The sequence below is a fragment of the Pleurodeles waltl genome, chromosome 6 (assembly GCF_031143425.1).
Source record: "Pleurodeles waltl isolate 20211129_DDA chromosome 6, aPleWal1.hap1.20221129, whole genome shotgun sequence".
NCBI classification, from domain to species: domain Eukaryota; kingdom Metazoa; phylum Chordata; class Amphibia; order Caudata; family Salamandridae; genus Pleurodeles; species Pleurodeles waltl.
The window spans coordinates 3,912,086-3,927,463 of record NC_090445.1 but is presented as its reverse complement, the minus strand read 5'-3'; the positions used below and the strand labels follow the sequence as shown (position 1 = coordinate 3,927,463).

The following is a 15,378-nucleotide window of genomic DNA, read 5'->3' as shown; positions in this document are numbered from 1 at the left end:
AAGCACCATATATTATGTTGAGAATAGAGAAATTAGAAAAATTGCCTTTTATTGTGGCTGAGCTACCCTCTGCTGAATGGTTAATACATGGGGTTAATAATCTGCATTTTTCAACACTGCAATTCACATCCTGCTTGAAACACATTCCCGTAGGCAGATATGAAAGGCTGGGAGATAATTACATACACGAGTTGTGGGAGCTTCCCTTTTTGTACAAATGTTTTAATGGCATGGAAGAGGTTTTCTTAGCGGCAGCGAATGCAAGACTTCTATGAGCCATTCGATGGCTTGTAAACAGCTGTCCTTGCACTGGGCATGCAATGCCTCAGCTGTAAATTTAGCCTGTTATCTGAAGGGAGTCCCAGTATCCTTAATTAGACCTGCTTTCCAGGTACTCTTCAATGGCAGCTATGTCATCCTTAACAGTGAGGGCTGTTGTGGAAATCGAGCCGGAATACCTTATGTCGTTTCCATCTCCGAAATTGTTACATGTTGCGGGAATGTCCTTTTTTCCCCTGCACAATTCAAAGGAATAACAAATATCTGGCCCCATATTGCTACTTCTCATGTTAATTTTGACAAGTTGAGCAGACTAAAGGCCTTATTGTTCCAAAAACATGTGATGCTTACATCAGCCTGCCAGACCTATGCGCTTCAAGTTGCGAGGTCATCGGCGGAAATTCAGTCCCTTTTAAATGCCAACTTTCCGAGACACTTTGGTTAACTTGTGGGGCGAATATTGAATGCCTCCAGTCCTAGTGGAATCACCCACTTTTTTAAGGCTGTTGGTTCTGGTTTCGTTAACACCTTCTCCTTTATATTTGGCCTAATACCTTCTGCCATACATTCACTTTTTTGAGTGGTTTTGAGGGATTCCCGATCACTTTGGCATTAATTGGTGGCATTCTGCTGTTGCTTTTTCTGCGCAATGGCTGTCCCCCTACAGCAAGGAGAACTGAATGCGCTACCACCAGAGCAACTCTGTCATGAACGCATGATGCAGTATTTCGGAGCACCTCTCCTGCAACTGCTGGAGTATGACTGGTCTTTGTCATTCCAACCAGTTTTGGATTGCGTGGAGCCAGTGTTTCGATGTCTCGGGTGCCTCTTTGAATGTGCACTGGAAGTCTGTCTTTCTACAACGCGTTTACTTTCATTGGATTCTGATCTGCTGATGTTCTCGCTGAGGGCTCATCATCAGACCTGCGCATTGAGGGTGCGCTTGCTACGGGAAGCCGTTCATGAGCTGCCCTTTGTGGATTCGGTGACTGTTAACTGTACAGTAAGTATAACACGGAATGCTGCTGCCTCGGCTGAGGCTCAGGCTCTGTAACACGTGTGCTCTGTGGTCTTCCCTGGACATGACTTGGATATTTTGTCACCTGCCAAAGCTGACCATCTCCATTTCCATTGTCCTGGATACGATTGGCAATGTCCAAAATGACTTTGACTTTTGAAAATCGGTTCCACATGCCACGTAGTGATTTTTAAAATTGTCCTTGTGTTCATTGAACTTGTCATAATTAACACTTCGGATTGATGCTTAGTTTATGGCTTTATATCTGCATTAGCTTTGGACCACCTTTGACCGGCAGGGGGAGGGTGTTGTATAGCTATTTTAGCCATATTCTGAGCACATTGTTTTAGCTAACTAGGCCTGCAGCTGTGCACTTTCACCCGCCTACGTTTTGTTCAGCATTGCTTTGTTTTTCTAGCAATAGCTTCATTTGCGGTGCTGTTTTATTTTTCTCTAGTGTGTTCTTAGTAGGACATGCAGCTCACTTTGTGTCTTTCCAAGGCTGCAGTCTGATAGGTTTGCCAACAAACGTGGTACGCTGTGTCTCCAGCATTCACAGAAAAACACACACTCATACCTGGGGACCATTTCTTAGAATGTCAGCTGTTTTATTATAAAACACCCCTTTGTCTTAGACACGTTAGAGGGAGATTCCAGCCAGATGACCACGACTGTATGCTGATTACTGCAAGCTTCGCCACAGCTACCTGCTTAGACAACCGAGCCCTGATCCAGATGGGGACGGTGTTTTTTTAGACCTCAGGCCTCCTTTTCAGGTATGAGGCATGATGTTCTTCCAGGGGGAAACCCGGAGGGCAGATTAGGCTAAGCATGCTGTGCTCATACGTAGTGTAGGTGAGGGGCTATAGATCCACTCCCCTGTTTAGACCGTATGGTAGGACTTTCTTGTGTTTTACATTTTTAGTCACATGCCTGCTCCTATTGTTTCTCAGTATCCTCGTTATTGCTATGCACCTGCTTTTATCTAAGATGCAGATATTTTAATAGATGCTCATTGAAATATATTCTGCCTCTGTTGTCTTTGCCTGAGTGAGATCTTGGTAACTGAGAGAACGGATGAGATCTGATGTACCGCAATTCCCTGGGGTGTCTATCTTACCATGATCTCGGTTGCCACAATCATCTCGGTCAGAGATGGGGTGCTGCTAGTTAGCCGGAAACCCCGGACTAGGCCAACAGGTGTCACCAGGTGTGGAATTGTACTCCGTACCTCAACCCAGGTGATCCTACCTCCCAAATCCAGTAGCCTCATTACCCTAATGAGAACGTATGCAACAGGAGGACCCGCTCACCCTAGGTCGGCTTCACTCAGGCCAACTTTCTTGGGCCGTCCTCGATCTCCCTGCAGCACCACAGGAGACCTTCCAGAAACACTCTAGATCCCTGGCTAGCTACACCACCCTCCACGGGACCACAGGTGTCCCTACACCTAAGGTAAGCCCTACCTGGCTCCAGGTGACCCCCAGCCATTGCCACCTTATGGAGACCCTGGGATCACCTCAGGGGTGGGACACCCACAGTGCCCCAGGCAGGGGTCCGCTAAGCAAAAAGCCTCTGCAACCTGCCAGTCATTGATGGCTCACAGAACCCCCTAACATATGTGGCCTCCTGCCAAATTCTTTGGCCTGCGGTTTGACCCCACAGAATCTTCCTGACCGGTCAGTCAGCCGGGCACAGCCCCAACAACCACCTCATGTTCGAAGTAAGTTTGCGTCCAGGGTGACATCCCTTTGCTTCACTTGGGTAACCACATACCCTACCCTGACGCCTCAGAGCCCGAGGGCTGCAGCAGGCGAAGAGACAGACTATCAATAATGTATCGATAGTTGGTGCTTCCCGACCCACAACAGTGCACCACAGGCCAACACCCTGGGGCATGAGGGTGAACAAAGGTGAAATATGCATAACAACGACAGCAATAATGCAACAACAATGCCATAGCAATAAGAGGAGTACCTGTGTGCCCGGTGCACCCAGCACAGGCTCCTCGTCGCCAGTTCTTTCATCTGTGATGCAGGCCTGAAAGGCATCTTCAGAGAACTCTGGAACCAAAGGGGAGAGAACGGGGCAGAGATATTAAAGAGCTTGCAGGATATGTGGCAGACACAGGAAACCACAGGACACGAGGCACACAGCTACACCACAATGAATACCATAGGAAACGTGGCAACCAAGGTGTTAGACACACTCTCCTGGGCACCAGGGCACTCAGGGGCTACCCCGCTCCAATCACATCAACTGGAGTGTCCCCCGCTGGTGTACTGGGGCCTCAGTACTAGTGGACCAAAAACTGGATAACCGAGTAATCCTCGACTCTTCTCCAGCCCTTGGCTCTCTCAGATTAGCACGGCAGTCCAAAGCTTACTCAAAGAGGGGAGGTTGGTTTAGATATTCAGTATACAGGGTACACTGTACTACCAGCTAATAAGATCAATGTCCAATCAGTGCTTCACTTTTTTAAAATAAAAGAACTTTAATACACTTAACAGAACTATACTACACATAAAACTAGGAAAAATAGTGAAAACCAGGCATCTTTACAACCCTCTGGGCCAGAGTTCTGACCCTAAACCGTAATATAGCACCTAGACACTGAGCACTATACACACACAGTTAGCATGTAGACACACAATTAGCATTGCATATTACAGACCATGTTGCACAGGGTTGCTCTCATTCGCTACAGCCAGGTTACCAATCCTTGTATGGCAATGGTGTAGTTTCAACATATGATGTGAAGCCAAACGTTCCAGATCAGCACCAGAACCCACCATCCAAAGAACAGAAGTGCCCTCCCGTCCTTAGCAAGGACACCGCCCCATGGCATCAGGGATCTGATTACAGGTGCCAAGACATCAGGCACAATTTACTGCACTCCCATTAGACCAGTAGCCACTGCGAACGGTCGGAGGGTATTTGCTGGCCAGGGTGCCAGTACACCCTGGTGCCCCCATGTATCAAAGGTAGGGGCATGTACCACAGGACACTCTTCCCCAGCTACAGATTGTACCTATAAGTATCCCAGGCTCCAACGGCACAGGGGAGGGGTCTGGGCAGAAGTGACCTCACCTTCAAAGGCTTGGTGGAATCAAGCTTCCCTGTGTCCCTTTGTTGATGTGCTGCAAGCTTCCTTATCTTGAGCAGCTCTTTGCAATTTCCTTGTCTTCCAAGCCGATGCCTCACAAACAGCTGGTCCTCTGCATCTGCATTCAGGTAGCTGATTGATCCTTTTGCTCTTTTACAGATGGCAAATTCCTTCATAGCAGAATACAAGCATCACGGAGAAAACTCTCAAGTTCAGGCATGGTGAGCAAGGTTCCTTAACTTTACACCACAGTCCCACAGCTGGCTCCTGTAGATGCTTGTTAGAACCAAAGGCCAGTTTTGAACAACCACTGACCACTCAGGCCAGACTTTTATCTCCTCCGATTGATAGGCTGATCCAATCAGAGGGTCTGTTACTTATGAATCCTGGGTGCCCCTCCAATCATGAGGCCTATTTGTGTCTCATGCTCACTGAGTGTATAAGACATGTATAGGATGAGTTCCTGTGCTTCAGGACAGGCTTTTGGTATCAGCCCGGGCTATTCTCCAGAGGCGAATTTTAGTTAACTCCAGACTAGGAGGCACTGACCATCATCCCTCCTAAAAGAGTTAAGGCAGCTAAACACAGATAAGAGCTAGTGTCTACGAAGCTTCTTCAAGGAATAGGGAGGGCCACGGGGAGCTGGAATATCAAGCAGAACAGCTCAGCTCACCATTCTCCCCTAGGGGACCTACTGGCTCTCAAACACACATCCCAGGTAGAAAAGGTAACAGGACCACGGGCAAAGAAGACTGCACAGACTTGATCAGGAGGGTGGCTAGTAGCCCCCCCCCCACCAAGGGTACAAGGATACAGGTATCCCTGACTATAGATGTTTGCTGCCACCACTGTCGGTCTAATACCACCTTGGCAGAGAGGGCAGGAGCCGCTCTCTGTGAAAAAGGAGTACAATATGCATGCCCCTCTCAACCTCTGAGTTAATCTCTAGGGTCTCAGACCATGTAAAGAGGGAGATCCTCAGTGGACATACATGTTTGTCATGTTCACTGAGGTAGGGATCCAGAAACCATACAGTAACTTTTAAGCGACGTGCCTGTAGATCACAATGAGACAGGGGAACACATGGGTAGCCACACAAGTAACAATTACACATGAAATCAGAGGATGCAGAGTACACACAGGAAGTCACACAGGAAACCACCTTCAGGGCCTCTTCTTTTGCGAAGCGGATCTTCGTACACGGTTACCTCTACTGCCCCTCCTAAGCAGTTAGTCAGCTCCCTCTTTTGATGCAGAGTCTAGGCAGACCCTTGTGGTTGTGAGTTAAAAGCTACTAGTGTACCACAACACCCCGTGTGCCAACCACTAGAGTGCAAGAATAATGCATGTCGCCAGGCACACCACTGTAGCCTGACTGTGCAGTTTTAAACTGCCAATTCGACCTTTCAAAATAAACTCTTCTGACAGGCCTAAACATGAATAAGTCAACTTTTAGGGATACCTTAGTACCCATAAAGGCAGGGTGCGTGGTATTTAAAGATAGGAAATGTAAAAGATTAATATTCCACATGTCCTTACTGCGAAAAAGCATAAAATCTATTTTCACTGTAGCAAGGCTGACTGCTTCACTGTAACACCTTACAATGCTAATTTTGGATTGGTAACAGCTTGAGGAAAATTTCAAGGACTCTGTTTAATAGTGGAACAAAACCCATTATAATGGTAAAGTCAAATGAACTGAAAAAAGTTTACTTGTCCCTGCCTACAGTCTCTGGAGGCCTTTCTGTAAGTATTCAACTGTCTCCTTCCAGCTTAATGATGCCCCGGTGGCGAGGTGTGAACAGCTCCCGTGACAGGGACAGTGGGCAGTGAGTGTGGGAAGGTGTTGTCATCCCCTTGACAGAATGGCCTGGGAGCTGTGCCTCGACTGTTGGTGCATTTCAAAAGGGTCCTCCCTGTCAGAGGCAGATGAGGCTCACACCCGGGCCTGCCTTCCATTTTGTCCTTCTATTGTCCATCCTGCTTGACATTAGAGTAACACATCCTGCTTGAATGTCATAGTCTGCTCGACAGGCCTTTTGGGGGTTTTACATATAACATTTGGGGTGCATGTGAAAGAAGAGAAACAGAATGACTATGGCCCTTATTACAACCCTGGCGGTTGGTGATAAAGCGGCGGTAAATACCGCCAACAGGCCGGTGGTAAAAAAAATTGAATTATGACCACGGCGGAAACCGCCAACATAGACAGCCACTTTAACACTCCGACCGCCATGGTGGTAGCAACAAACACCGTGGCGGTAACCGCCAGCAGCCAGGTGGAAGACAATGTACCGCCCACAGCATTACAACAGGCCTATCCGCCACCTTTTCTGGGGCGGTACCAACGCCATCAAAAGCACGGCGGAAACAGTACAGTGAAGGGAAACGACTCACCTCTGGACACTCAAGGAAGAACCACGACGCCATGGAGCCCGAGCTGCACATTTTTCCAATGCTGGTCTACCTCCTCATACACCAGGAACATGAACGCCGGCGAAGACGACCACAGTGAGTACTGAACCTAGCACACAAGGGAGGGGGGAGGGAAAAGAGAGTGACACACACACACACGCAACACGCAACACCCCCACCCCCACCCTCACCCCCAACACCATACACATAAACAGATGCAACAACATTACATGTACACCCCGTAATCCAGGAATAACGCAAGGACAAAAGCAATGGATTAAAATGAGCGTAATAATACAATTTTAGATAAATACGTCCTTAAATCAATAAACAGTATGTACAATATATACAAAAGGAGGGACAATGCCCACTCCAAAATGCCCGTGGCCCTCGGGGCAATAACACATAGGCCAAGGCCACACTTCACTCCTGCCTCAATACAGAGAGAACACTACAGGGACATCAGGTCGAAAAAACACAGGCACCTCAGGGGGGCAGGGAATGGAGGGGCACCTCAGCCAGAAGAGGGTACAACGCCACTGGCCTGGAGGGGTCTCCATGCCCACTGCTTGGTCCTGGGGAATGCAAGGCTACAGTCTCTCTAGTGGGTGGTTTGCCCTCTGCTTGGTCCTGGGGAGTGCAAGGCCACAGTCTCTCAAGTGGGTTGCGTCTCCACTGGTTCTGGAGGGGGCTTTGTGCCCACTGTGCTTCATCCTGCCAAGGAGGGGGTGAGTGGATGCCTTTTTCCGCTGGTTCTGCTGAGGGCTTTGTGCCCAGTGTGCTTCATCCTGCCAAGGAGGGGGTGAGTGGATGCTTTCTTCCACTGGTTCTAGAGGGGGCTTTGTGCCCAGTGTGCTTCAACCTGGATGGTGCAAGATCACAGTCTCTCACCTGGGTGTCACACCAACAGGAGTTGCAGGGGCGAGGACGCACTACAGTCCATGGATGCAGGACTACACACTGCCCCCCAGCGGTGACGGCTGCTGAGTGGATGGCAGTAGCGCTGCAGGTGGCGGTGCTGTCAGTGGTGGGGGGAGGCTCCAGTCCTTCCCCTGCAGCCTCGGACGCCTGCCCACTGGGGCTGCTGCTGCTGGCAGTGGTGCTGCTGGCGGTGCAGGTGGTAGAGGGGTAGGTGGCGGTGCTGGCCGCGGTGCAGGTCGCGATGCTGCCAGTGGAGAGGGGAGGCTCCAGGCCTTCCCCTGCAGCCTCAGATGGCTGAAGTGCCATGGCTGGTGTTGTGTGCCCCTTCCTGCCCTTGGCAGATGGTGGTACCTCCTTGCTTCTGCCAGCTGGTGTTATTTTCCTGCCCTTGCTGGATGGTGGTGCCTCCTTCCCCTTGCTGGCTGGTGTCCCCTTCTTGCCCTTGGTAGCTGTCGGCCCCTTCTTGGCTTTGGCAGGTGGTGCTGGCACACTGGCTGTGCTGATGGGTGCCTCCTTGGAGCCTCTCTCACCTGCAGTAGCTGCAGAAACCACAGTGGCCGTGGACTGGGTGGCTGAGGTGCTGGGCTGGGTTCTGGCCACCCTGGCCCGAATTGAAGGACGATGGGGAAGGGTAGGGAATAGGTCAATGGTGGCGAGGAAAAGCTTTTTAGGGACACTGGTGCTGGAAGAGGGTGAAGGTTTCGGAGTGGAGGAAGAAGGAGTGGTTGTAGGAGGTGTCAGGCTGCTGTGTTTGGGTGCAGGTGCATCGGCTTGATGCTGTTGTGAGGTGGATGGCTGTTGGGTGTCTGAGTGCTAGCGTTTGTGTACTTTGGGAGGAGGGGTCACAGACACAGTGGGAGAGGACACAGGGGACGTGTGCATGGATGTGGGGGTGGTGACTGCCAGTGAGGGACGTGTAGTGATAGGCGTGATGGTGATGGTGGGAGTGGATGAGGATGTAGTGCATGCAGGTGTGAGTGGAGATGCTACTGGGAGGGAGGTGGACGATGAGGAGGAGGGGGACACAGTGGAGGCAGTGGATGTTGGTATGTGTGCATGGGGATGGTGCTTGTGTGAGTCCCTGTGAGAAGAAGTGTGGTGCTTGTGTTTGGCTGAGCCACTTCTGTGTGTTGATTTGGGTGAATGCTGGTCTGAAGGTGTGCTTGGGATAGGCTGGGGTTGAGGGGATTGGATTGGAGGGGGTAGGCTGGACACAGGGACAATGGCAGCCATCAGTGCTGAGGCCAGAGGCTGGAATGCTCTCTGTTGGGCCGCCACACCAAAGTGAATGCCCTCCAGGTATGCATTTGTTTGTTGCAAATGCCGTGCTAGACCCTGGATGGCATTCAGTATGGTTGACTGCCCAACAGAGAGGGATCTCACAAGGTCAATAGCCTCCTCACTGAGGGCAGCAGGACTGACTGGGGCAGGACCTGAGGTGCCTGGGGCAAAGGAGATGCCCACCCTTCTGGGTGAGCGGGCACGGGAAACACGCTGAGGGGCTTCTGGTAGGGGGGTGCTAGTATGGGGTGGTGGCTGTACCTGTAATAGAGGTGGGCACAGAGGTGTCCGCCACTGCCAGGGAGCTTCCATAGGAGGAGGAGTCGCTGTTGGTACGGTCCCCTCCTGTCTCCGTCGTGGTGCTCCCCTCGCCCTCTGTCCCACTGGTGCCCTCACCCTCGGTGGATTCGGCCTCCAGGCCCTTGTGGGATGCAGCATCACTCCGTCACCGGTGCCTCTGCTCCTCCACCAGACGATGCTAACGCACACAAGGACAGGGTGACAAAACAAAAAGGAGGGGGAAGAGACAGAGGATACACTTGGTCAATGCCAGCAACAACACTACTGTTGTTGTACACAACTCACAGAGAACAGCCCTATGCACTAGGCCATGCTCTACCAGTTACAATGCTAGTCACCATGCCTTGGGGTACAATGCCTAACACCATTAGATACACACATGAAACCCACAGGACCCTGCTCAGTAGTAGATGCCCACTAACATTATTGGGGTTGGAGTTCATCTGAGCTTTCCCATCATTGAACATACCCTGCCATGTTCGCCCTGGCCTAGGGGCACCCACAGCCCCCATCCCCCATCCAGGTAACACCTTAACGCGTGCAAAGTCAAGAATCTGAATCTGTACTCACCCCCTTGTGGCTGCTGTGATCCCTTCAAGCGCCCATCCAACTCCGGATAGGCCACTGCCAGGATGCGGAACATTCGTTGGGAGGCCAGCCCCAGTAGGCCTCCGCCGTCTTCCTTGCCTAGTGGTGCAGGTCCTCCCACCGTTTGTGGCAGTGGGTGCTCTGCCTCTCAAAGACCCCCAGGGTCCACACCTCCTTGAAGATGGCACGCCAAATACCCTTTTTTGATAGGCGCTGACCTGCAGAAAAAATACAGCAGAAAAGGTATTAGTCGTACCGTCTGGACTGTCATACTCATGGTCCACTATATCCCTCCCATCCCCTTACGCACAGACATTGACCACCATAAATGAAGCACTCTGCCCAGGACCCCTCAGACCCCCCTACACAAGGCTTACACACACAGCAATCCCTACATTCATGGCCCACGCATCATGCTCACAGTGTACTCACCTGTTTGTCTGGAGGACCATAGAGTAAACAGTACTGGGGTAGGACCCCATCCACCAGTCTCTCCAACTCCTCAGAAGTGAAGGCAGGGGCCCTTTCCCCAGACACATGAGCCATTGTCGCTTCCAGACGCAGGTCACATTAGCACATGCAGTGTAGGTCCTCTCCTGTTGAAGGTCAGGTAGCAAGTGAGTGAACAGATAGAAAATGGTGGTCACGTCTGCGGTTGTGCGAACCGTCACCACCGGCGTACATCACCATTGGCTCCTGGAACCCGTAGGCCCCAATGATAACCAATGCGGAGTTGCACGGCGGTCGTCGCCCGCAACAGCTCACAACACCAGCGGAATTACCTCATTTCCACTTGTCCCTTCTCACAGTCAGGCAGCCGCCATTTCAGGGGGGCACAGGCCATGGCACCTAACTGCGTCACAGCAGACATAGGCACATCAACTGACTTACAAGTTCACATACTGTTTCTGTAAAACAAAAATTGCATATTAATCTGAGTAAATGTTTGAATATGACCTTCTGCTGACCGTTTTTTACCCTAGAGTTCAACCACTGAGGATGAATAGGAGATGGAGACATCCCCCCGTGTACAGACTCCTGGTGGACCTGGCAACAATGGAGAACAGGCACATTATCCTGACCTACAGACTTGATAGGGCCACAATCCAAGAGCTGTGTGCCCAATTGGAGCCAGACCTGATGTCAGCTATCCGCCAGCCCACAGGTATCCCCCCATCTAGTGCAGGTCCTGTCAGTGCTCCATTTCTTGGCAAGTGGTTCCTTCCAAGCGACAGTGGCCATGGCATCAGGGATGTCACAGCCAATGTTCTCAAACGTGCTGACCAGAGTGTTGTCTGCCCTGATGAAACACATGCGCAGCTACATGGTATTCACCCAGGTGGAGGATTAGGCCACAGTGAAGGCTGACTTCTCTGCACTGGGACATAGCCCCAACATCATTGGTGCCATTGATGGTACACATGTAGCATTTGTCCCACCCGAAGAAGTGAACAGGTGTTCAGAAATCGAAAGAGATTTCCCTCTCTGAATGTGCAGATACTGTGCCTGGCGGACCAGTACATCTCTCATGTCAATGCTAATTATCCTGGGTCTGTGCATGATGCCTTTATCCTGAGGAATAGCAGCATCCCATATGTGATGGCTCAACTCCAGAGGCACCGATGTGGCTAATAGGTGAGCCCATGGTCCCCACCCAGTTGATGTAGGTATATGGGTGTGGGGTTGGCCCTAAGGGTGAGTGTGTGGCTAACAGGTATCCCTCGATATTTACAGGTGACTCTGGTTACCCCAACCTCTCATGGCTACTGACCCCAGTAAGGAATGCCAGGACAAGGGCAGAGGAACGTTACAATGAGGCACATGGGCGAACAAGGAGGATAATTGAAAGAACCTTTGGCCTCCTGAAGGCCAGATTCCAGTGCCTCCATCTGACAGGTGGATCCCTGTACTACTCACCCAAGAAGGCGTGCCAGATCATCGCTGCATGTTGCACAACCTGGCCTTGAGACGCCGGGTGCCTTTTCTGCAGGAGGATGAGCCTGGAGATGGTCGTGTGGCAGCGGTGGAGCCTGTGGACAGTGATAAAGAGGAGGCAGAGGAAGAAGATGTGGACAACAGAAGTACACTCATTCAACAGTGCTTCCAGTGACACACAGGTAAGACACTGTGACTTCACCTTCCATTGCAGTTTTGTGTTGGACATTCTACATGGCAGCCTGATTTCCCTATGTCTATGGCCACTTACTGTTCACTTTGGCATCTCTATTTTTAGATCTCTGTTCCCCCACTCTGGCTCCTGGTGTGTTTACTGCTGCCCACTACAGGTCACACCAATGTATATATAATTGTACATTTGAATTGCAATGTTTACAGCTTGTTAAACTAATACATATTTCAATCAATTGACAGACTCCATACTTGTATTTGTTCCAAGGGTGTTTATTTCTTTGATAATATGTGTAGGGATATTGCAGTGGGCTGGGTTGATGGTTGAGAAATATCCAGGATAGAGTCCAGTCTATTGGTATCACAGATGCATTGTCCAAGGGGGCATGGGAAGTGGAGCAATGGCAGTTCAAGGTGGACAGGGTGACAAAGTGGGACACAAGGGTGATAATCAGGGGAGTCCTATTTCCTGGCGGGGTCTTGGCAATGTTCTCTGGCTTCTGCCTGGATTGCAGGGACCTTCTGCTGGGTGGTTCTCCTTCTGCAGGGGGTGGGGTGCTGATGGCCTGTTGTTCCTGTGGCAGGGCCTCCTGTCCACTAGCGTCGGCAGAGGTGGAGGGCTGTTCTTCAGTGTGGCCAGTGTCAGGGGCCCGTTGGTGTGCCACTGCCTCCCTCATGGTGTTGGCCATGTGTAGAGAAATGGCTCCCTGTTGCAGTTACCCCCACTTTTGGCCTGATACTGATACTGACTTGACTAAGAAGTGTGCTGGGACCCTGCAGCACCAGTGTTCTTTCACCTAAAATGTACCATTGTTTCCACAATTGGCACACCCTGGCACACAGATAAGTCCCTTGTAAAAGGTACCAGTGGTACCAAGGGCCCTGTGACCAGGGAAGGTCTCTAAGGGCTGCAGCATATGTTGTGCCACCCTAAGGTAGCCCTCACCTAACACATGCACACTGCCATTGTAGATTGTATGTGTGGGTGGGGAGAAAAAAGCAAAGTCGACATGGCATCCCCCTCAGGATGCCATGCACACAAAAAATTCTGCTTGTGGCATAGGTATGTCACCCCCTTAGGCAGGGTGCACTATACCACAGGTGAGGGCATAGCTGCATGAGCAATATGCCCCTACAGTGTCTAAGGGCCAGATGTAGCAAAGGGTTTTAACCATTCTGTGTCTATGGGAAAATGCGTTGGTTCATATGGCCCTAAGTCTTTTATTAGACATTGTAAGAACAGTGTGGCTATATTAAGTATATGGTCTGGGAGTTTGTCAAAAACGAACTCCACTGCTCCATAATGGCTACACTGAATACTGGGAAGTTTGGTATCAAACTTCTCAGAATAATAAACCCACACTGATGCCAGTGTTGGATTTATTAAAAAATGCACACAGGCATCTTAGAGATGCGCCCTGTATTTTACCCAATCCTTCAGTGCAGGACTGACTGGTCTGTGCCAGCCTGCCACTGAGACGAGTTTCTGACCCCCTGGGGCGAGGGCCTTTGTGGCCTCTGAGGCTAGAAACAAAGCCTGCTCTGGGTGGAGGTGCTTCACTCCTCCCCCTGCAGGAACTGTAACACCTAGCAGTGAGCCTCAAAGGCTCAGGCTTCGTGTTACAATGCCCCAGGGCACTCCAGCTAGTGGAGATGCCTGCCCCCTGGACACAGCCCCCACTTTTGGCAGCAAGTCCAGGGGAGATAATGAGAAAAACAAGGAGGAGTCACATACCAGTCAGGACAGCCCCTAAGGTGTCCTGAGCTGAGGTGACCCCTATCTTTAGAAATCCTCCATCTTGGTTTTGGAGGATTCCCCCAATAGGGATAGGGATGTGCCCCCCTCCCCTCAGGGAGGAGGCACAAAGAGGGTGTAGCCACCCTCAAGGACAGTAGCCATTGGCAATTTTAAAGACTTCACTTTTCCCGCCAGAAACGTGAGACTTTCCAGTCTGCACCTGAAGGCCCGGCTTGACCTGCAGAAAACAAACACCTCAGGGAGGACTCCCCAGCGACTGCGACCCCGTGAGTAACCAGAGACGACCCCCCTGAACCCCCACAGCGATGCCTGCAGAGAGAATCCAGAGGCTCCCCCTGACCGCGACTGTCTGTAACAAGGGACCCGACGCCTGGAACCAACACTGCACCCACAGCCCCCAGGACCTGAAGGAACCGAACTCCAGTGCAGGAGCGATCCCCAGGCAATCCTCTGCTTAGCCCAGGTGGTGGCTACCCCGAGGAGCCCTCCCTGTGCCTGCCTGCATCGTTGAAGTGACCCCTGGGTCCCTCCATTACTTTCTATCTAAAACCCGACGCCTGTTTGCACACTGCACCCAGCCGCCTCTGTGCCGCTGAGGGTGTACTTTCTGTGCCTCCTTGTGTCCTCCCCGGTGCCTTACAAAACCCCCCTGGTCTGCCCCCCGAGGACGCTGGTACTTACCTGCTGGCAGACTGGAACCGGGGCACCCCTGTTCTCCTTTGAAGCCTATGGGGGTCATTCTGACCCTGGCGGTCATGGACCGCCAGGGCCAACGACCGCGGGAGCACCGCCAACAGGCTGGCGGTTCTCCCATGGGCATTCTGACCGCGGCGGTACAGCCGCGGTCAGAAACGGAAAACCGGCGGTGTACCGCCGGTTTTCCGCTGCCCTGGGGAATCCTCATGGCGGCGCTGCAGGCAGCGCCGCCATGGGGATTCCGACCCCCTTACCGCCAGCCTGGTTCTGGCGGTTTTGACCGCCAGAACCTGGCTGGTGGTAACGGGTGTCTAGGGGCCCCCTAACAGGGCCCCACCAAGATTTTCAGTGTCTGCCAAGCAGACACTGAAAATCGCGACGGGTGCAACTGCACCCGTCGCACCCCTTCCACTCCGCCGGCTCCATTCGGAGCCGGCATCCTCATGGAAGGGGGTTTCCCGCTGGGCTGGCGGGCGGCCTTCTGGCGGTCACCCGCCAGCCCAGCGGGAAACTCAGAATTACCGCGGCGGTCTACTGACCGCGTAACGGTATTCTGCCGGCGGGACTTTGGCGGGCGGCCTCCGCCACCCGTCAAAGTCGGAATGACCCCCTATGTGTTTTGGGCACCTCTTTGACCTCTGCACCTGACCAGCCCTGAGCTGCTGGTGTGGTAACTTTGGGGTTGCCTTGAATCCCCAATGGTGGGCTACCTTGGCCCCAACTTTAAGACTTGTAAGTGTTTTACTTACCTGCAAACCTAACCTTTACTTACCTCCCCCAGGAACTGTTGATTTGTGCAGTGTCCACTTTGAAAATAGCTTATTGCCATTTTTACAAAGACTGTACATGATATTGCTTTTATTCAAAGTTCCTAAAGTATCCTAAAGT

General features: G+C 51.6%; 1 protein-coding gene across 1 annotated transcript in view; it reads right to left on the bottom strand.

The window, feature by feature from the left end:
- Positions 1 to 3,074: 3,074 nt before the first annotated feature.
- The window catches only part of LOC138302238 (adenylate kinase isoenzyme 5-like), a 182,834-nt gene continuing 170,530 nt past the window's right edge, over positions 3,075 to 15,378 (bottom strand). The window contains exons 8-9 of the mRNA XM_069242557.1: positions 3,275 to 3,360; positions 3,075 to 3,101 (exon numbers count right to left, since the gene is read on the bottom strand). Coding sequence (XP_069098658.1) covers positions 3,075 to 3,101; positions 3,275 to 3,360 — 113 coding nt within the window. The remainder of the gene's footprint in view (positions 3,102 to 3,274; positions 3,361 to 15,378) is intronic.